This window comes from Macaca mulatta, chromosome 5 (assembly GCF_049350105.2).
Source record: "Macaca mulatta isolate MMU2019108-1 chromosome 5, T2T-MMU8v2.0, whole genome shotgun sequence".
In the NCBI taxonomy this organism is placed as follows: domain Eukaryota; kingdom Metazoa; phylum Chordata; class Mammalia; order Primates; family Cercopithecidae; genus Macaca; species Macaca mulatta.
Genome location: NC_133410.1, coordinates 148,586,706 through 148,607,612, shown reverse-complemented (window position 1 = coordinate 148,607,612; position 20,907 = coordinate 148,586,706). Strand labels below are relative to the sequence as shown.

The window sequence follows — 20,907 nt, the reverse complement described above, 5'->3', positions numbered from 1 at the left end:
ATTTGCCTCTCTCTTTCTTTTCCCAGTGGAGAGGAGGCTGGGAAAGCAACACTTCTTCACTCCTTACCACTTCCCCAGCTGTGCGGGCTGGTCACACAGGACAAGCATATCTCAAAGTGCACAAAGATAAACAGGGTCATCCCAGACCAACCCTTTCAAAAACTCAAGCTGAAGAAAACTTTATCTTCCCTTGGGCCTCATTTTCTTTCCAACTCTCTCCTTCTTATCAAAACTGTAAAGTATCAAATATACTGAGACAGAAAAAACAAACTACATATCTGCATTTTTGCTGATTGACTGTTTATATGTCAGTGTGAATTCATTTGTTAAAGTGTAAAGCCAATCAGCCATTTGTCCCTAAAGGTGCCAAGAAACAGCTTTATTTCACTGCAAGGAAGGGCTTGGAAAACAGGTAGCAAATACTTGGGGGGAAAGGGAAGATCCTGAAATATCTAGGCCCCTGCAAGAGTTAGTCCTGAAGTAAACTTTTTGGGAGCACAAAGGTTCCTGGTATTTTTTAGTATAAGATCTTTTTGTTAACATCAAAAATATTTCCTAGCTATCTTTGTGTATTTATAGAGAAAATACACAAAGACACAACGTTTTATTAATTTCAGCTACAGCATTTACACATAAAAAATAGAACACAGTACACTTATGAGAGACACACTATATAGGTCTACAGGCTGTTCTTAGGTGCACACTTAACACCATGAAGACACTGCCTGGGAGAGGCCTGAGCTAGTAAGAGTACTGAATTGAGAATCAAAATTACCGTTCTGCTTACTGATGTAACCAAATACCACCTGTATGTGCCCCAATAACTAATGAAATAATTTTTTAAAATTTAAGTTTAATTTTTTTAAAAAGTATAGACAAGCTATCTGTTAAAAAAAAAAAAATAGCGTTCTAGTTCTGCTAGTTCTGTGTCTTCCATTCATTCATTGTGTGACCTAGGCTACTGTATGAACAAACCAGAGCTTCTTGGGCAAGTGTTTCTAGGGTAAGAGGAGTAGCGTTTTGGTTTGGTTTGGTTTGGTTTTTGTTTGTTTTGCTTTTTTGTTTTGTTTGGAGGGAAGAAGAGCAACTGAAGAGGCAGTTGAGGTCAGTCATAGTAGAGAGGGCAGCCTGCATGGTTCTACAGCACACCACGGGAGGAAGGGAGGAACACAAGCCCAAGCCATAGGGAGTCAAATCCAGGACTGTCTCTCTAGGAGAGACAGAGACAAACTTCACCTATTTGCTTTGAGAAAAAACTGCCAACATGTTTAATGGTATCTGCATTGGAAAGGCAATAAAGTAAAAAGAAGAAAAATATTAAAATCCAGTTTGAATTTACAAATTTTTAAATGATAGAGTTATTCACATTTGCTTCTTACTATTTAGCTCTCATAATAGTGCTTCACAAAATGACTGTGAATGTCCTTATATGTGTGCCCATTTGATCTGTGTCAACTCCTCCATGTTCACATTAATTACTTGAAACTTTAATGAGGTAGAAGGAATTTCTGCAGAATGTTCAGACAGTACTTGCCACTGCTAGGCAGACTTGGTAGAAAAAATAGGAAAGGAAGTGTCTAGAAATTGAATCTTTGGGCCACACACCTATTCTTCCCATTCACTGTTTTCCCCTAATAGTCCACACTGTCCAGCTTAGAGCATAAACTTCGCCTCTGAGCACATTCTCCAAGTAGTCACCTGGGCTTGACCTCCTCTTCCCTAAGGACCAGTCCTTAAAAGTTGCCATCATTCGACTGGCTGACATATAATTATAGAATCAAGAGACCCAATCCAACACCCCACGTTTAAATTATCCCAGACATAGAAGACTCAATTCTATTTTTTTTTTTTTTTTTTTTTTTGAGACAGAGTCTCATTCTGTCGCCCAGGCTGGAATGCAGTGGTGCGATCTCGGCTCACTGCAACCTCCGCCTCCCGGGTTCAAGCAATTCTCTGCCTTAGCTTCCCAAGTAGCTGGGATTACAGGTGGCCGCCACCACGCCCAGCTAATTTTTTTTTTTTTTTTTTTAGTAGAGACAGGGTTCCACCATCTTGGCCAAGCTGGTCTTGAACTGATCTCATGATCCACCCAAAGTACTGGGACTCTCAAAGTACTGGGATTACAGGCACGAGCCACGGCACCTGGCCGACTCAATTCTATTTTTAAAGATATTAGGAGATTACATAGCTTTGGTTAGTGTAAAACATTCCCAGTTCTCACCATCAACAACTCTGGCCAGCAGGATTTTTCTTTTTGACATATATATAGCTCTCAAATGTTGCAACTCGTTAGAATTCCATCAAATATCAGATCTGTTGATTAACAAATTCCTGCAGTTTTCTGCAAATGTCCCTCCTACTTGCGAAGAAGACGTCCATTTTGGCCAAGTAAACAGTAAGAAATAAGGATTAACAGGTGAGGTCAGGATGTCTCTGGTGTTCCAGACTTTAGGTGAGCTCAGCCTGAGGGCTCATTCCCTTTCCTTGGAGGAACACAGGATGTTAGTTGAAAATCCTGTCCATATGCAATAGTCGGTCCCATCCGAAACAGACTGGAGTTGGGCTTGGATTTCCCAGAGCCATGCTCTCTTACTGTCCCTTGTGGCCTCTCTCATTCTACTCAGGTAAGGTCGGGTTTGAGGCTACTTTTATGGAAATGCAATGCGTGCCACTCAAAATGCCTCCAGTCCATAAGCTGGGACTTCCGCCCCATTCCCTTTTTCCAGGGGCTTCCCTTCAAATGGCAGTGAGTCTCCATGGAGAACCCCTTCATGTCTCTCTCTCTTGTCCTCCCAGGAGCAGCATCCAGTTGGACTTCCCCGAACCACAGGCCCCATGCAGTCCTCTGTGCCCCCAGGCTCAGGTGGCATGGTCTCAGGAGCCAGTCCTGCAGGCCCTGGCTTCCTGGGCAGCCAGCCCCAAGCAGCCATCATGAAGCAGATGCTCATTGATCAGCGGGCCCAGTTGATGGAGCAGCAGAAGCAACAGTTCCTGCGGGAGCAAAGGCAGCAGCAGCAGCAGCAGCAGCAGATTTTGGCGGAACAGGTAACATGCGCCCTGGCGTGATTCATTCATTCAGCAAGCACTTATTCAGCACCTGCCTGCTGCCTGTGAGGAAGTCGCAGTTCACATCCTCTGTCAAGATGCTCACGGTCTAGCATTTCCCAGGATCACAGGAGAACCTGAAGAATTTAGACCTTTCAATTAGTTAGGGTTTTTCCTATAATGAATTAATTTGTTCTTAAAAGACAGGCTCCAGCCATCAATTTGAAGGCCTGTGTGTCAGAGACATTTCTTTGATTCAAGCCTGGCCCCTTTTCTTCTGATTTCTGGTACAGGGGTCTGTGTAATCAGCACATGGTGGGGACTGTCTCACATGCTCCATAAGCCGTATTATTTCTAGCATGAAGGAAAAAATAATAATTCAGAGAACTCTGTTTCTTAGAGGAAATTGACAGGAGGAAGGATTGAGGAGAATTCTATAGAATGGGTCATGAACAATGGATCGGGAACAATAGCAGAACAATAAGGCCTGCAGAAGTACCTGGAAACCTGAACTCTGGGTCACAGACAGGGTGCAAACTTAAGAAAACTCCCCACAGCTTTTAAAACAGCTCAGGAAATCTGTGAGTTAAAGGAAAGCCTAACACAAATACAGCTTTACCTTAGGCATCTTTGTCCACCCTCGCCCTACAATTCCTCAGCTTTGAGAGAAAGCCTTCCCTGCAGACTGATCCTGTAGGTTTCCATTTGTTTTGTTTTTAGAGATGCCCATACCTGACTTAGCATTATCCTAGGGAAAGGCCTGAGGCTGTCCGCAAGAGATCCCCAGGTGGCTTCTGTGGGTCTGCACAGAGAATCTTGCACAGCAGGCTCTTTCTTATAGGAGGTGTAAGGTTGTCATGTAAAGCTGAAGGCTCAACATAGGTCTGCCTCACAGTTATCCTTCTAGAATGTTCCTGATAGGGTCAGAATTTTGTAAATTTTTTCTTAAAGAAATAGAGACGGGGGTTCTCACTATGTTGACCAGGCTGGTCTCGAACTCCTGGCCTCAAGTGATCCTCCCATCTCAGCCTCCCAAAGTGCTAGGATTACAGGCGTGAGCCACCATGCCCTGCCAGAATTTTGCAGATGTACTAAGCATCCACCACCGTGTATCCTGTGTAGGACACAGGCCCATTGAGGTCCCTACTAACCAAGAACAGCAGTTCAAAGTAACACCAGGCATACCCCAAAGAGAAAAATTGTACTGCTGAGCACAGTTCACTTACGTTCTTTTTTTTTTTTTCTTTGCTTTTGTTCCTGAACAGCTGTGTAATTATCTCCCTTTTTACCAAGGTCAGTCCGCCGCCTGGCAGCTATTGTACAAACAAACCTCTATCCCTCTCACCTACATAAGGTGTGCGACAAGGAGCCATGCTAATCTCTCAGGCAGTGATAAATGGAGCTGCCGAGGGCAGCTGGGCTCTGTAAATCCTCTCCTCAGCCAATCCCAGGAAATCTCAGGTGTGCCTGATGTTTTGAGTGATGGCTTTTGATATGTGTGCTGTGACCAAAGACACAAAGAGGGCCCAGGGCAAGCAGGCAGAGCTCAGCTGTGCGGCCCAGGGGTGTTCCCACACGGTGAGGCCAGCCCCACCCTGGGGAGCACAGGGCGTGGGAAGAGTGTGAGAAGAGACACGTCAAGACGATGCCCCCAGACAAGGAGGTGAGAGGTCAGGGGAGACCCCTCAGAATCCAGAGCACGGAGAGAGCTGGGGCTTCTTGGGAAAGACAAGGGAAATGGGAGGCTGTGACCTGCGGATCATTCCGTAGCAACTGTGTGTACTAAAAGATGATGAGGGATGAGGGGAGGGTCACTTTCCTCAGCGCCAGGATTTGCCCATTGTTTTGCATGTGATGTGATTTTGGAAAAAACACTGAACTTCCCTCTTCATCTGCCAGATTAGGTTTTAATAATTTCCCAGCCTTCCTCATGTATCTGCTCTAAGGATCACATAAGATCATGTGTGTAAAATGTTTTGGAAGCTGTGTGTGCTGCACACATGTATGTGGGGGCCTGTCACATGGCCCTGGTGTCAGGGAATGTCATGTGAGAGCTGTAGCACATGGCCCAGCCAGGTCAGTGGAGCATCTTGTCTGCACCTGAGGAGGATGCAGATTTAGTGCAGATTGTCCAAGTGCAGGTCTACAAGGAGTAAGTGCTCAACTTTTTTTTTTTTTTTTTTCTTTTTTTTTGAGACAGAGTCTTGCTTTGTCACCCAGGCTGGAGTGCAGTGGCGTGATCTCGGCTCACTGCAACCTCTGCCTCATGAGCTCAAGCAATCTTCCCACCTCAGCCTCCAGAGTAGCTGGGACCACAGGCAAACACCATCACACCTGGCTAACTTTTGTATTTTTAGTAGAGATGGGGTTTCACCATGTTGGCCAGGCTGGTCTCGAACTCCTGGGCTCAAGTAATCTGCCTGCCTCGGCCTCCCAAAGTGCTGGGCTTACAGGTGTGAGCCACAGCACCCGGCCAGCTCTCAGTTTTTCGTTTTGAGAGTGAATATTGCCAGATCAACACCAATCTTAGTTGCTGCAGCATTGAAAGTGTCCTCACACTTTGGATTTTGGAAACAGATTTTGGGTTTCCTGAAAGGACATGTGAGGGAAAACAGAAGGATTTGGGATCTTACATATTTTGGGAAACTTTAAAATGATTCTCAGTAGACTTGGCAATCAGAGCAGAGCAGGTTGAAAGTAGGCATGAATTCACATTTAATGCCATATTCTCAAAAAGTGCAAAGCACATCACCTCTCATCCATTCACAAAGGTTAGACAAAACTTAGAAACATTCTAGATCATGAAGTCCCATCATTTTACAAATGAGGAACTGAGGTTATGTGAGGAAACTGAGCTTATGTGATTTATATGAGATCACAGAGCTAGAGACAGACAGAGCCAGGATGGAACTGAGGACTCCTGATTCCTGACTCCAGGATACACCCTTAGTCCCCCACAGGCTGCCAGGGGCTCATTCCTAGTCGCAAGTAGGACAATTAAATTCTTATATAATATGGGAAGTTTGACTGAGGAGAAGCTGTTAAATGCTCAGCTTACACTCAGTAATGCCCTTCTGTTGCTGCCTAAAAGATTTGCGTGGTTTCTTGTCTACACATTATTGGTCTACACAATCAATTAATTTCAACAGTTTTCTGTAGAACATTATGGTAGGGACCACGGGATGGGGTCAACAAGTCAGAGGCTGTTTTTTTTCTTTGGTTGCCAGAATACTGGCTGGCCTTGTAGAGAAGAGAAAAAGAAAAGAAAAGAAAATTATAGAGCAGCCCAGGAACAAACACAAGAGAAAAAACTGAAATAAACACATGCGTTAAGAGGTGGTCAGTGTGTGTTATTTTTATAATGAACACTAAAGAACAGGGACCTTGTTGTATATTCTTTATAGCCCTTGCAGATGAAAGGTACTTAATGAATATTCAGCAGCTGCAGGGAGCAGGTTAAACAACATCCCGAAGGTCATGCAAGCTACTTGACGGCAGACCTAGAACTAAAACCTCTTTCTCTGCTCTTTCTACATCACTCTTATTTTCTTTCCCTTTGCACATACAATGTGATAATGATAATAGCCTTCCCAGTATATTGGTAGCAACACTAGCAGTGCAGCATCCCCGTGAGTGGAAGAAGAAAGACTAAAATGCAGGCCTCCTGGCTTGCTGGTATATGTGGAATCCCACGTGGTTTCCTCAAAGCGGTAAATGCTGAATAGTTTACTTGTAGAGATGTATTTTACAGGCAGTGTGGCTTCATGGGAATAAGATTAGCCTTTTTTGTATAACCCCTGAGGATCTCATCTTCCTATGCCCAAAGCATCCACTTAGGTCATTAAAAAGCAGTTGCTTCTCCCTTTGAGCTCAGTCCCCACAGCGCTAAGGAAAGCATGCAGGCTGATGTTGAGCAGTCCACGTCAAAACCCCTTCCCTCAGCACGCATTCTTCATGAGCCAGCAAGTCCACATATCAGAAATACGTGCAGATGTTCACGAAAGGCATGTACAGGAATGTTCATAGCAATCACATTCGAAACACAAAAACTAGAAACACCAAAGGTGACATCACTAGTAGAATGGGTAAATAAATCATAGTATTCCATTATATTCATATATAATGGATATATATATATATATTCATATAATGGAATACTATCCAACAGTGAGAATGAACAAGCAACAAGAATTCACATCCACATGGATGAATCTCACAAATACTGTGGTGGATGCAAGAAGCCAGATAAAAAAGCAGCATCATGTGAATAATTTTCTGCAAAGTACAAAAGCAGACATAACTGCTGTATGTTGTTAAATGTTAGGACAGTGATGCCCATGGGTCAAGGGAGGGCGATGACTGGAAGGGGCACGAGGGGCTCCTGGCAGCGTTCTGTTACTTGATGGAGGGTCTGGTGGCCCTGAGTGTGTTCATTTTGTGAAAACCTACCTGATTGTATCCTTAGGCTTTGTGCTCTTGCCTATAGGCATATGATTCTTCAACACAAAGTTTAGTTTTGGGGAAAACCCTACCTTCCTCAGAACTGCTAGGATATTGAATTGTGTGCTTGCTCCCTATCTCACCTCTCCACCCCTCTTGTGTTCTGTCGTTCTAGCAATTGCAGCAATCACATCTACCCCGGCAGCACCTCCAGCCACAGCGGAATCCATACCCGGTGCAGCAGGTCAATCAGTTTCAAGGTGAGGCCAGTGCAACCTCTCTCATTTTATACCTTCTAGAGGTGAAGCATAAGTGAATGTGTAGCCAGAGTCATTGCCTTACATGCTGTATTTGTGTCCAGGAAATACTTAAACTATTTAACTACTGGTAGGTTAAGAGTAATAACCAATCAGAATGGATTCCTAGAGACCTCCTGTTGTGCCAGGCATTAACCTTTTGGTCACTGAGTCACAGAGGGGTTCTAGAAAGCACAGGGAAGGGTCAGGGTAGCTGTGGGAGTTGGGACTAGAACAGCTGTTCTTTACCAAAGGTACATAGTATTGCAATAGATTAACAACCAGTAAAGATATACTGGTGCCTGTTGGCTCCATATCAACTTTGTTTATGTTTAGATCGTCATCTTAGTGACTACAGGGGCAAAAATCTTGTGCCACATCTTTTTTGCTATGCCAGCAGGTCACCTGACCAAAGCCCTTACCTCTATAGCTGAAATGGAAGAATCTGGCTTGCAACAACCACTAGTCTCTGCTGAATGTAGAAGACAAATAGGGCCTTGAGGCTGATTGAACTGACCCTGTAGCCATTTGTGGGAATCCTAAATGATGACCCAGTAGCAACGGGTGCACTGTATGTTAGTGTTGCACTCCTTTATAAATGTGGAAGGCCCACTCAAATATCAAACCCTTCCATCTCCAACAGAGAGATCCCTTGACTGTGTACGGTGGCTCATGCCTATAATCCTAGCACTTTGGGAGGCTGAGGCAGATGGATCACTTGAGACCAGGAGTTCAAGACCAGCCTGGCCAACATAGCAAAACCCTGTCTCTACTAAAAATGCAAAAAATTAGCCGGGAGTGGTGGTGCATGCCTGTAATCCCAGTTACTCAGGAGACTGAGGCACAAGAATCGCTTGAACCCGGGAGGTGGAGGTTGCAGTGAGCCGAGATCGCACCACTTCACTCCAGCCTGGGCAACACAGCGAGACTGTCTCCAAAAAAAAAAAAGACACTTGGGGGTCTTATATGGGGTGAAGAAAATAGCCTGAGGAGCCTTCCTAATCTTATCCACAGGAGTTTTCAGGGGGCTACAGGGTTCACCTAGCAGCAGAAATCCTAATCCCATCCTCTGCCCATTTTGTGGGATCCATATCAATGGGTCCTAGCTTCTCAAAAGTTACCTATTCCTTTAAGAGTCTGCAAAAAGCTATGAAGCCTCTTGCACAAAAATGTATAATATGTAAATATATATAAACTTTTATATAATTTCACAAGTATCCCTGAACTTTATCAATAGACTGAGTGAAAAATTTCTGATCTAAGGTAGCATTTTTAAGTCTTCAGATTGCAAAACACAAGGTTATTGAAAACAACTTAGTGGGTCACAACCAACATTTTTAAAATGAAATACAACAGAAATTATCAGAGCATATCAGAAGCTTTTCTTTCTGTTTTAAACCCACATGTATATATCCTGGATCATGAACTGTGAGTTATAGTTTACAGTCTGAAAGCCATTGATATTTACTGACAGACCACATTGAAGATCACCTGTAAAAATACTGGGGCTTGAGAAGCTACCACTCCCTTTCACCTCTGGGATGCTTATATCATGTTAGATCCTTTGGCCCTGACACATTTGGCCTTGACACAGGCAAGGACAAAAGGAATTGAGTTATCCACAGGTGTTCTGTGCCCTAAATCAGTGCCAGGGGTTTTTGAAGAATTATGTTTCTAATTTTGCCATGGGTAGGGAAGAGTGGGGACTAGTCATCATTACATATAGTTGTTGTTGCACATACAGAGCCCTCCTTTATATCTATAGTTCTCAACCTTTAGCCTGCGCTGAAAGCACCAACAAAGCTTGTTAAAACACACACAGTGTTTCTGATTCAGTATATCTGGAGCAGGGCCTGAAAATCTGCATTTTTTACAAGTTCCCAGGAGTCACTGATTTTGCTAGCTAGGGAACCACGCTTGAGAGCTGCTGCATTATATTATGAACGAATTAAAAACATAAAAGCTGATAAACCCAGCATAACGTCTCTTGAGTTTTCCAGGTTCATAACTCATGTATTATTTGTGGGTAAAGGGGGCCACCACAATTTAATAATTTCCCTGTGTTGCAGAACATAGACACATACTTATATGAGCTATTCGGGATGTTTTGGGTCCAGTTAAAAAGTTCTATTCCAGGCGGGCACGGTGGCTCATGCCTGTAATCCCAGCACTTTGGGAGGCCGAGGCAGGCGGGTCACCTGAGGTCAGGAGTTCGAGACCAGCCTGACCAACATGGAGAAACCCTGTCTCTACTAAAAACACAAAAAATTAGCCGGGCGTAGTGGTGCATGCCTGTAATCCCAGCTACTCCAGAGACTGGGGCAGGAGAATTGCTTGAACTCAGGAGGCAGAGGGTGCGGTGAGCCAAGATTGTGCCACTGCACTCCAGCCTGGGCAACAGGAGCAAAACTCTGTCTCAGAAAAAAGAAACAAAAAAAAACCCACAGAGACAAAAATTAAAGTCACCTGAAATCCCACCCTCCAGAGATGATCAATCCTATTATTTTATTTCTATATAAATAGACACCCGCAAAAACTGGGATTGTACTGTACATGTGTTTTTGTAGCTGACTTTGCCACTTAACAGATCCTGATGTTATTCTTGTTTATACTTCAGAAGCAAATTATTTTGCACTCATATAGAGACGATGTGTCATCCTCTTTGGAGGTGAGAGAGAATTCACCTTTGGGGCTAAATTAGAAAGAAATGGCTGATCACTTTGCATTTTCTATTCGTGACGTGGAACATGGTTCAGTAGAGAATATTGTCAATAAAGCCAGTGTGACATTTTAGGGTCCTTGAGCTGATTGGTTTGAGATATATAATTTATTTTACTATCTTCAGTATTTTCATGTGTTTACAGACACCCTAGATGGCATGATGTTATGCATCTGGGAAAATAGCAAACTGAAAAATAAGAAATATCATTCTTGGAGAGAAGTTTTGTTAGGTACAACTTGCATGAGAACCTATCCCATACTCTCACCATTATACATTTCAAAGGCCTTAATGATTGTCTTTCCCTCATTAGGTTCTGGACCTCTGAGCAATGTTACATGACTATGGGGAAATGCTTATTTTTTTCACAAATACAGGCTTATTGTGAGTGAAAATAGAACATAGACTTTTTAAGCAAAAAGTTGGATACTATCGTCTCTCTTTGAATATACAAGATTTTCTTGGACATTGTGATGTTAACCAGCAGACAAGAAAATTAGACTACAGTGTCTCACAATAATATGTTTTAGACCAAAAAAAGAAAAAGAAAACATAATTTGTGGTTTAACACATGTAGTAATCAGGTAAAGACAAGCTAATTCCTTGGACACATCTGAATTTTTTTCCTTTGTATATTTAAAATCACGGAAGGCATAAAACTAGATTAATAAGAGTCTTTTTATTTCTCTTAAGTGAAAAATAATGTGATTGCTGATTTTAAAATGCCTTTTAAAAATAAGAATTACATCAAGATAGTGCAGTCATTTACACTAAATAAAAATAAAGATTGGCTTGGATTAATGTATCACTGCCTATTAAAAGGTATTGTAACATTTCTGCCCTCTAAAGAAAGGAACCTATTTCTCATTCACAAAATTATTCCAGACAGTATCCAGTCCTTTAACATATCCATTATAAACATACCCCAAAATGGCCAAATTATAGATGTCCTTTCATCTATTTCTAGCAGCCCATCAGACTGTTTATATAATTTGGGTCTACCCAGTCAATCTCCGACTCAGCAATATTTTTCCCTTAAATTTTTTTTATACATAACTCAATAACCCATTTCACCACAGTTGATCTTATTGGCCATGGAGTCAATAAAAATTTAGTCGTTAACGTCTCAAAACTTCATGACAAGATTACAAGTTGCACTACCTTTGAGTGTTTTACTAGGAACTTTTGATTTTTCAAAAAATCACTTAGATATAATGAAGCTTAAAACAAAATATGAAAACATTTCTGGGGATTTCCCCCAGATCTTTCAGGTTTCCTGATAGAAACCATTTCATTTTTCAATGCAGTATGATATTGATCTCAAGCCACAAAAACTTGAGACATAATCAAAATTCCCGTAATTTTCTTTCTTAAAGAAAGGAAGAAAATATGGAGACATATTTTCAGCCCAGAAATCAATAGCCACATCAGGAGGACAAAAACATGCTTCAGTTATCTGCCAGGGTGCCAGGTTTAACAAGGTTAGACTATTCTCATCTGGTTTCTCATCACAGTTCCAGGTGGGATTAAATTTGCTTAGAATATTGATTGGCTCCCATGCTGCATCTTCTTCAAATGTCCAGGAAAAAAACTATTTTTCTTCTTCTTATAGACTCAGTCATTAGCAGGAACATAGAAAAATCCATTTTTGTGCACCTCCTAGCCCTTTGCAACATTGACTGGTGTTCTACCGGTGACATTTCCATTCTCTTGGCTGTTTGGAAATTTCCTGGTAACATGTAAAGAATGACTCACTCAAATGCCTAATTAAGGTTGAATGACTTGGTGTGGACACTCTGGCCACCTTTTAAACAGCATTATTAAAACTGTGTTAGCAATTTGCTGAGAGAAATAGTCGTTGCCGATTTGAAGGAATGGACTTTGCTGTAGAAATGCATAAAGTTGGGTGCAGCACACCAACATGGCACAAGTATACATATGTAACAAACCTGCACGTTGTGCACATGTACCCTAGAACTTAAAGTATAATTTTTAAAAAAATTAAAAAAAAAAAAAAGAAATGCATAAAGTTTATGGCCAAGTCGCACGTAGCAGGATGATTTCTTTTTCTAGCTCAGGAAGCTGGCCAGTTTGCAATGACATGTTATGATTCAGAGAATCTGGAGCATGTTGAAATCTACAGAGTGGATCCAAAAAATGTCCTATCTGTCAAAATAGCTGCTTAGCAGAAGCAATGGCCTTTAACCTCTCAAATCCTACTCAAGTCTTAAGGGAAATTAGTCTAATGGTCTTTATTGATAGTATTCTCTACTGAACCATGTTCCACTGTACGAATAGAAGATACAAAGTGATCAGCCATTTCTTTCTAATTTAGCCCCAGAGGTGAATTCTCTCTCACCACCAAAGAAAATAGTATCTTATTGGTTGAGGATGATGTCATACCTATAAGAGTACAAAATAATTTGCTTCTGAAGTACAAACAAGAATAACATCAGGATCTGTTTAGTGGACAAGTCAGCTACAAAAACACATGCACAGTACAATCCCAATTTTTGTGGGTGTCTATTTATATACAAATAAAAGAATAGGAATGATCATCTCTGAATAGTGGGATTTCAGGTAACTTTAATTTTTGTCTCTATGTTTCTTAATACTTCTAAATTTTTCACAATCAGCATGTTATAATCAGAAAAATAATCATTTTTATTAGAGATTATCAGAGTAGATCTTTTCTTTTTTTGTTTTTTGTTTTTTGTTTTTCTTTAGATCCTTTCATATAAAGGAATTTTGTCATTCCCAAAGAAAATTCCAACATCTTGTTGCAGTATATTGCTTATGGAAAAGAGTGAGTGGTACGTGTCCTCTTTTTCACTGCAGGTTCTCCCCAGGATATAGCAGCCGTAAGAAGCCAAGCAGCCCTCCAGAGCATGCGAACGTCACGGCTGATGGCACAGAACGCAGGCATGATGGGAATAGGACCCTCCCAGAACCCTGGGACGATGGCCACTGCAGCTGCGCAGTCAGAGATGGGACTGGCCCCTTACAGCACCACGCCTACCAGCCAACCAGGAATGTACAGTATGAGCACAGGCATGACCCAAATGTTGCAGCACCCAAACCAAAGTGGCATGAGCATCACACATAATCAAGCCCAGGGACCGAGGCAACCTGCCTCTGGGCAGGGGGTTGGAATGGTGAGTGGCTTTGGTCAGAGCATGCTGGTGAACTCAGCCATTACCCAGCAACATCCGCAGATGAAAGGGCCAGTAGGCCAGGCCTTGCCTAGGCCCCAAGCCCCTCCAAGGCTGCAGAGCCTTATGGGAACAGTCCAGCAAGGAGCACAAAGCTGGCAACAGAGGAGCTTGCAGGGCATGCCTGGGAGGACTAGTGGAGACTTGGGACCATTCAACAATGGCGCCAGCTACCCTCTTCAAACTGGGCAGCCGAGACTGACCAAGCAGCACTTCCCACAGGGACTGAGCCAGTCAGTCGTGGATGCTAACACGGGCACAGTGAGGACCCTCAACCCAGCTGCCATGAGTCGGCAGATGATGCCATCGCTCCCGGGGCAGCAAGGCACCAGCCAGGGGAGGCCAATGGTCATGTCTGGCCTGAGCCAGGGAGTCCCGGGCATGCCAGCATTCAGCCAGCCCCCAGCACAGCAGCAGATACCCAGTGGCGGCTTTGCTCCAAGCAGCCAGAGCCAAGCCTATGAGCGGAATGCCCCTCAGGACGTGTCATACAATTACAGTGGCGACGGAGCTGGGGCTTCCTTCCCTGGCCTCCCGGATGGTGCAGATCTTGTGGACTCCATCATCAAAGGTGGGCCAGGGGACGAGTGGATGCAGGAGCTTGATGAATTGTTTGGTAACCCCTAGTCAAGAGAGGCCCCAAGAGCCATGACTTGAGTGGTTAAAGCTTAAAAAGTGAAAAAGAAACAGGATGTTGACCCATCCTTGTTTTTTGTTTTTTTGACCCACGTAAACTGAGCAAAACTGCAGCTGGCTGACAGTGGAAGATCCAGGTGCCAATCCACAGCCCCGCCGGGCCTCATTTCACCTGATTTTCACACAGCAATCGAGATGAGACGCCACGCAGATCCCTGCTGCGAGAGAGGGAGACACCCAGAGGAGCAGGTGGGAAGACGAAGCCAGCCAGAGCCCCTCTGCTCAGCCTCAGCGTGCCCTGTGATCGCCTGGCCCAGCAGGAGCTACTTCAGCCAAGAGGGACTGTTACCCAAGAGAGGTATCCTCAGACCCTCCTGCCCCAGGTCGGGAGACAGCAGCTTTGGAGACACAAAAGAGACAGAGCCTCGGCCAGAGAGAGTCCCCCAGAAGAGGCTGGGTGGTTGCACAGGCCAGGTGCACAGGTTGGAAATGCACTGAACTCTGGGTGCCAAGAGATGTAAGGCTTCGAGACATGCTACTGAATTTGGAGGGCAGGCACGAAGAACAGCGAGATAGTCACAGGGAGACAACAATAGATCCTACAGGCCTGTCTGTCTCCTGCCCCATGATGACCCTCAGGAATTGCAGAGGCTCCACTGTCACAAGGAGAGCAGGCTGAGTTTGGAGCACGGTCCATCCGGCAGTCCTGGGGCGTCTGCCCTCTGCTGGTGCCCCTGGTGGCAGTCCCTCCAGGTAGGGCTGGAGCCCACTGGCGCCCAATACAAAACATCCAGGTGGGTCACATCTACTTCTGGCGGGCGCAGGGCAGAGAAACCCCTACTGGACGCTGTGTGTCTGCCAGCCTGGAGCCTTTGTCTCCAGCCCTGCCTTTATTCCTCCTTGCCTCCACACCAGCTCCCCTCGCTTCTCCTTACAGACTGTCCAAGAAGTGAAGCTTATGTCTTTAGGGAGCCTTGGGCAGAGTCCACATAAATGCAGGAAGAACTTAAGACAATGCCTGAAATGCAAAGGCAACACTGGAGTCTTCTTTCTCTAACATGTGTAGAGTTGAATGAATATCTCTGCCTGGAACTGAGAGGGCTGCTCTGATGTTTGGGCATTGGTTTTTGTGAGCCACATCTGATATGTCTGATATCCCCGGGAAGGAGTGGCCTGGAGGTCACTGGTTCAGGCTCCCTTTGGGCGAAATCCCGGGAGTGATGCTCTAAAATCCACCTTTCCCATCATCCCTACTCATCGGAAAGATAAATATAAAATCCCTGAGAGGTGGAGGAGCTAAAAAAGCAATTGCTCCACCTTACAAATTTGGATATAAAGGAGATGTAGTTTCTTTCATATGAGCAAAGTAGTCCTCTTCCAAAGTCCTGTACAGTTGTTCTTTGTCATTGATGCACATCTGCCCTAAGCGAAATCTGTCAGAAGGAATCAACAAGGCTCCTTGCCTCCCCTCCCAATCCCCCTTTTGGAGGCCCTTTGGCTTCAGTGTTGTCCTAAGTGAGAGTGGTGTGTACTTTTCTCCTGTCCCCTCCTCCCTCCGCGTCCTAGACACTGGCTGCCTCCTGTGCACTCCCAGGCAGCTCACCACAGAGGAATCGCAGCCTGTGGGGTTGGACTGGCCACACGCAGTCCTGAGAAGGCGAGTTGCCATGGAAAGCTGGGAGCAGAGAGGTTTGGAGAGGAGGCGGCGAGCAACATTGCCTTTGACTTGCTCTCAGTGTACCCCGCGTTGTAGATCTGCTCAGCAAGGGGCAGGATGTAAGGCCAGAGGTGCCTGGTGGGTGAGAAGTCCAGGCAGGGGCTGGGCGCCCTCTCCGAAGAGGTGGCAGCAGAGTGACCCTGAACTCCCCACATGGGGACTCATGCCACTGGGGAAACTGAGTGGAAAGAGATGAAACCAAAAAAAAAAAAGCAAACAAATGAGAAGACACAGAAAACATAATTACCTTTTCCTGAAAGGTACAGGAAATAAATAAGCAATGATGAGAAACTGGAGGTGGCTAATGGAAGTGGGACAGGGGTGGGGGCTCCATTATCTTTTAAAAGCTTCCTCCAAATGCTCAGTACTAGGACCAACTAATAGAGAGATAGATTTGAATACGGTGGTTTTGTTTTGGTTTTGTTTTTACTACGGTGCTGATGTATATGTAATGTCTAAAAAAAGTTATTTGTACATAAGTTTTTACAATACTGCAGATATCACTGGGTCTACTATCTGTAAAAAATATACATATAAATATATATATACTGTTTGTTTAAAATAGAGTATTTTTATTTCATTCCTTAACTCATCATCACAGCAGTGGTATTGCACTTCAGATGACATCTAATGACTAATTTGTACTGTATGACCTATGGGAACTTGCTCCATTTTATTCAGATTTTTCTAGTTTTCTGTTTTTACTTTGTACATTGAGCATTGCTTATTTCCTTTTAAGAAATGTACAGAACTCTGAAATGTAGAAATGAAGTGATGTTGACATACCACTTTTAAAGAAAACAAAAATGAAAATAAAAGATTATCTGAATCAATCCAAAGTATAGTCTTTTAAGATCCTCACTGGATCTCCAAACTTAATTAAGCAGACATTATTCCTGGGTTTTAATTGATTAACTGCAGTTCTTTTCTCAAAATTTTGATATCATTCTTTAAATATTTATTTAATGGGAGAGATCTATCATTCCCAGCCTTTGCATTCAACTTCTCAACTGATACTTTCTAAATTTACTGTCGCACTCTGAAGGATGTGGCAAAGGGAAGGGAGGAAAGTCAACTTTGCATGGAACATAGTGCAATCCATTTGTAGATTCAGTACCACAACAGTTCCATTTCCAACTGGTTCATCTGGAGGTAGGGAGGCTCCACTGGAAAAATAAATATATTTATCAAAAAAAGAAAAATCGGAATAGATTGAGGGGAAGTAATAAAGGTTCTCGTTCTACTTTAGTGAGCACTGTCAGTAAACAGCCTGCACCACCCCACTCCTACCAGGCCACTTTGCATCTCAAAGCCATGGCCTGGCTTCACCTGCACCCACCCACAGAATTGAAAGTGCTTAGAAGTTTATATCCCTCTGGATTGACTTTAGCCAGTGACTCACTGGTGCAGGAGTATAAAAGCCCAGTTAACTTGTCTGAACAAAGTCAGATATAATTTTGCTCCAGAGCTCTACTGCAAGATCAGGCAAAGGCTGGGACTTGGTTTAAAGGTGCCCCGCAGGCCGGGCACTATGGCTCACACCTGTAATCCCACCAGCACACTTTGGGAGGGCAAGGCAAGCGGATCACTTGGGCCCAGGAGTTTTCAGAGGCATGTGAACCAGAGCAACTCCATGTTAAATAGGAGCTGGGTAAAATGAGACTGAAACCTACTGGGCTGCATTCCCAGACGGTTAAGGCATTCTAAGTCACAGGATGAGATAGGCGTTCAGCACAAAATACAGGGCACAAAGACCTTGCTGATATAACAGGTTGCAGTAAAGGAGCCAGCCAAAGCCCACCAAAACCAAAATAGAGACGAGGGTGACCTCTGGTCTTCCTCACTGCTACACTCCCACCAGTGCCATGACAGTTTACAAATGCCATGGCAAGGTAAGGAAGTTACCCTATGTGGTCTAAAAAGGGGAGGCATGAATAATCCACCCCTTGTTTAGCATATCATCAAGAAATAACCATAAAAATGGGCAACAAGCAGCCCTCGGGGCTGCTTTGTCTATGGAGTAGTCATTCCTTTATTCCTTTGCTTTCTTAATAAACTTACTTTCACTTTGCACTGAGCACTCACCCTGAATTCTTTCTTGCATGAGATCCAAGAACCCTCTCTTGGGCTCTGGATTGGGACCCCTTCCTGTAACATATTTCTGTCCTGTAACAGTCTGAGACCAGCCTGGGCAACATGGCAAAACCCCATCTCTATGGCAAAAAAAATACAAAACAGCCGGTCGTGGTGATGCGTTCCTGTAGTCCCAGCTACTCAGGAAGCTGAGGTGGAGAATCACCTGAACCAGGAAGTCGAGGCTGCAGTGAGCTGTGATCATGCCACTGCACTCCAGCTGGGGTGACAGAGAGAGACCCTGTCTCAAAACAAAACCAAAAAAAAGGGAAAAATAAAGGAGCCCCCTATTTTGGTTTTTCCCCCTTCTCTGTCCTGTTTCCCCCACTCCCTTTTTCACCTCTTGAGAGCCCTTTGTTAATAAATCACATAGATGTGAATCCACCTCTCCACTTCGAGGAAATGACCTAAGACTCATCAAACTTTAAAAAGCTTAGTATCACAACATGTTTCAAAACTGGGTTAAGAGGAAAAGTAGGCCACAGGATAAAGTCATCATCAAAAATAGGTACAAAACAAAGGTAAGTTTTACTATACACAAACCAAAAGAAACAAACAATTTAATTATGGAAGAAGAGGCCATCACTCCCCTTAGTGGGTTATGGTTCCAGACGGGTTGGCAAATAACCCCATGTAGGAAACAGTGTGGCACTGGGCTTTGTTCTTTTGATATGGGCTTGCAACTCTCCCAGAAAACATGGGATAGAAAATGAACTGATTCTGGGGTGGAGGGAGGGCACAGGGGGACGCTGACACTAGAAGTAAAAACGTGAAGCTCTGAGAAGAGTTGATTACTCCTAGTTCCAATCACTTCAAGCCACATATTTTTACTTATACTCGTTTGGCACTGGATGAATGGAATACCTTTCTCTTTTCAAATGAGTTCTTACATGTTTTCTTACTGACCTTTATAAAATCCTAGTGCAGTAAGTGTGGTGATGGGGGAAGAAAGAGGAGAGAATAAACATTTTTCTAGAAAGTCACTAGACATCTGCCCCCAGTGAGGAAAGATGTATTTTATTGGTGATTAAGGAACATTCCACAGCATTCAATGAGCTGTTTCTGCCTCTGACCATTCTTTTCAAGGAAGAGTGTGTCTGGAGAAAAAGGGTGAACATCAAATGACCTGATTTTGTTTATTAATGACTTTTTTGGCCATACCCCACCCACCTCCAACCCCTAAAAGAAAAATGGGACAGGAAAAATTGCCTGAAAATGGAGCAGAGCTACTGCTTTGGGTCACTAGTCTTTACATTTTTATTTTCTTTTTGATTTTTTTCCTCTTTTTGTGAATTCGGTTTTCTCCTCAATTCTCTTTTAAGTACTAAGGACATTAAATTCCTCCACTAGTGTCCTCTGGAGTAGTTGCCACAGACACATGCCTCATTTCATGCAACAGGGGGAGGTAATTACTGCAGCTCTCACACATGTGGGGCCCAGGTGTCTCTGCCACACCTAGGACAGCTGCTAGGCCAGCATGGATGACCATGGATCCATCACTGGATCTCTTAACAATGCTCAACACAGAAAATCTTTAGGGCTACCAAGAATATGATTTTAGGTTTTAACTTCTCTTCAGATTCTTTAACTTTTTATTATAAACATTTTTAAACAACCAAGAAAGTAGAAAAAATAATACAACAAATACCTATATACTTATCAACTAGATGTAATTGTTAACACTTTGCCATAAATGCTTCATGTGTATATTCTGCAGAACCATTTCAAAGTACATCCAACCACTTTACCCCTTAATGCCTCGGGACACAGCTCCAGAGAATGAGGGTATGTATTCTCTTCTCTAGCCACAATATAATTATCACACCTAACAATTAACATTAATTCCCTAATATCATCTATCCATATTCTATGCTTAAATTGTTTCCATTGTCTCACAAAGGTCATCCATAGATGTTTTTTTCTTTTTCTTTTTTTCTTTTTTTTTTTTTTAAGACAGTTTTGCTCTTGTTGCCTAGGCTGGAGGAGTGCAGTGGGCGATCTCGGCTCACCACAACATCCACCTCCTGGGTTCAAGTGATTCTCTTGCCTCAGCCTCCAGAGTAGCTGGGATTACAGGTGCGCGCCACCACGCTCGGCTAATTTTGTATTTTTAGTAGTGCTAGGGTTTCTTCATGTTGGTCAGGCTGGTCTCAAACTCTTGACCTCAGGTGATCCACCCGCTTCGGCCTCCCAAAGTGCTGGGATTACAGGCATGAGCCACCGCGCCCGGCCTATAGTTGTTTTTTTCCAACCAGAATTTGAACAAGGATCTCACATTGCCATTTGGTTTTTATGCCCCTTAAGACTCGCAATGCAGAAAAGTTCTTCTCTATCCCCCACTTCCTGACATTGACTTTTTAAGGCAACGAATCTGATTTCTAAAAGTAAAATTGATCAATTTAGTAATATACAAAAAATGTACATGTAATTGTCAAACTGATCAGAAACCCACATCTCTGTGACCAGAAATGGTTGCTCCCTGTAGCCAAATCTAATAGGAATGAAAATAATCAAAAGGTTGCCTGGTGACAATGCAATTAGAACAAAGGAAAATCTATCATTTGAATGTTTAAAGTGACAAGGCCTTAATAGTCTGCTACAGCCATTGTCTATTTCCACATGTTTAACCAAATTCTGTGTGTGTGTGTGTGTGTGTGTGTGTGTGTGTGTGTGTTTTACCCTGCCCAGAGCCAATTTAAGTGCAAAACA

At 43.4% G+C, this 20,907-nt stretch overlaps 2 protein-coding genes across 10 annotated transcripts in view; one reads left to right on the top strand and one right to left on the bottom strand.

Annotated features, from left to right (window-relative positions):
* The window catches only part of MAML3 (mastermind like transcriptional coactivator 3), a 435,956-nt gene extending 419,058 nt beyond the window's left edge, over positions 1–16,898 (top strand). Inside the window, exons 3-5 of the mRNA XM_001088303.5 lie at positions 2,797–3,045; positions 7,661–7,745; positions 13,339–16,898. Coding sequence (XP_001088303.2) covers positions 2,797–3,045; positions 7,661–7,745; positions 13,339–14,339 — 1,335 coding nt within the window. The 3' untranslated portion in view covers positions 14,340–16,898. The remainder of the gene's footprint in view (positions 1–2,796; positions 3,046–7,660; positions 7,746–13,338) is intronic.
* The window catches only part of MGST2 (microsomal glutathione S-transferase 2), a 58,229-nt gene continuing 39,567 nt past the window's right edge, over positions 2,246–20,907 (bottom strand). For 3 of the 9 annotated variants that reach the window (XR_013417139.1, XR_003729361.2, XR_003729358.2), the window contains exon 7: positions 2,246–3,182. The gene's annotated coding sequence lies outside the window, so the exon portion shown is untranslated. Of the gene's footprint in view, positions 3,183–16,616; positions 17,232–19,204; positions 19,296–20,907 lie in introns of those variants that run through there. The other 6 variants (XR_013417137.1, XR_003729359.2, XR_013417138.1 and 3 more) reach the window with 4 other exon arrangements.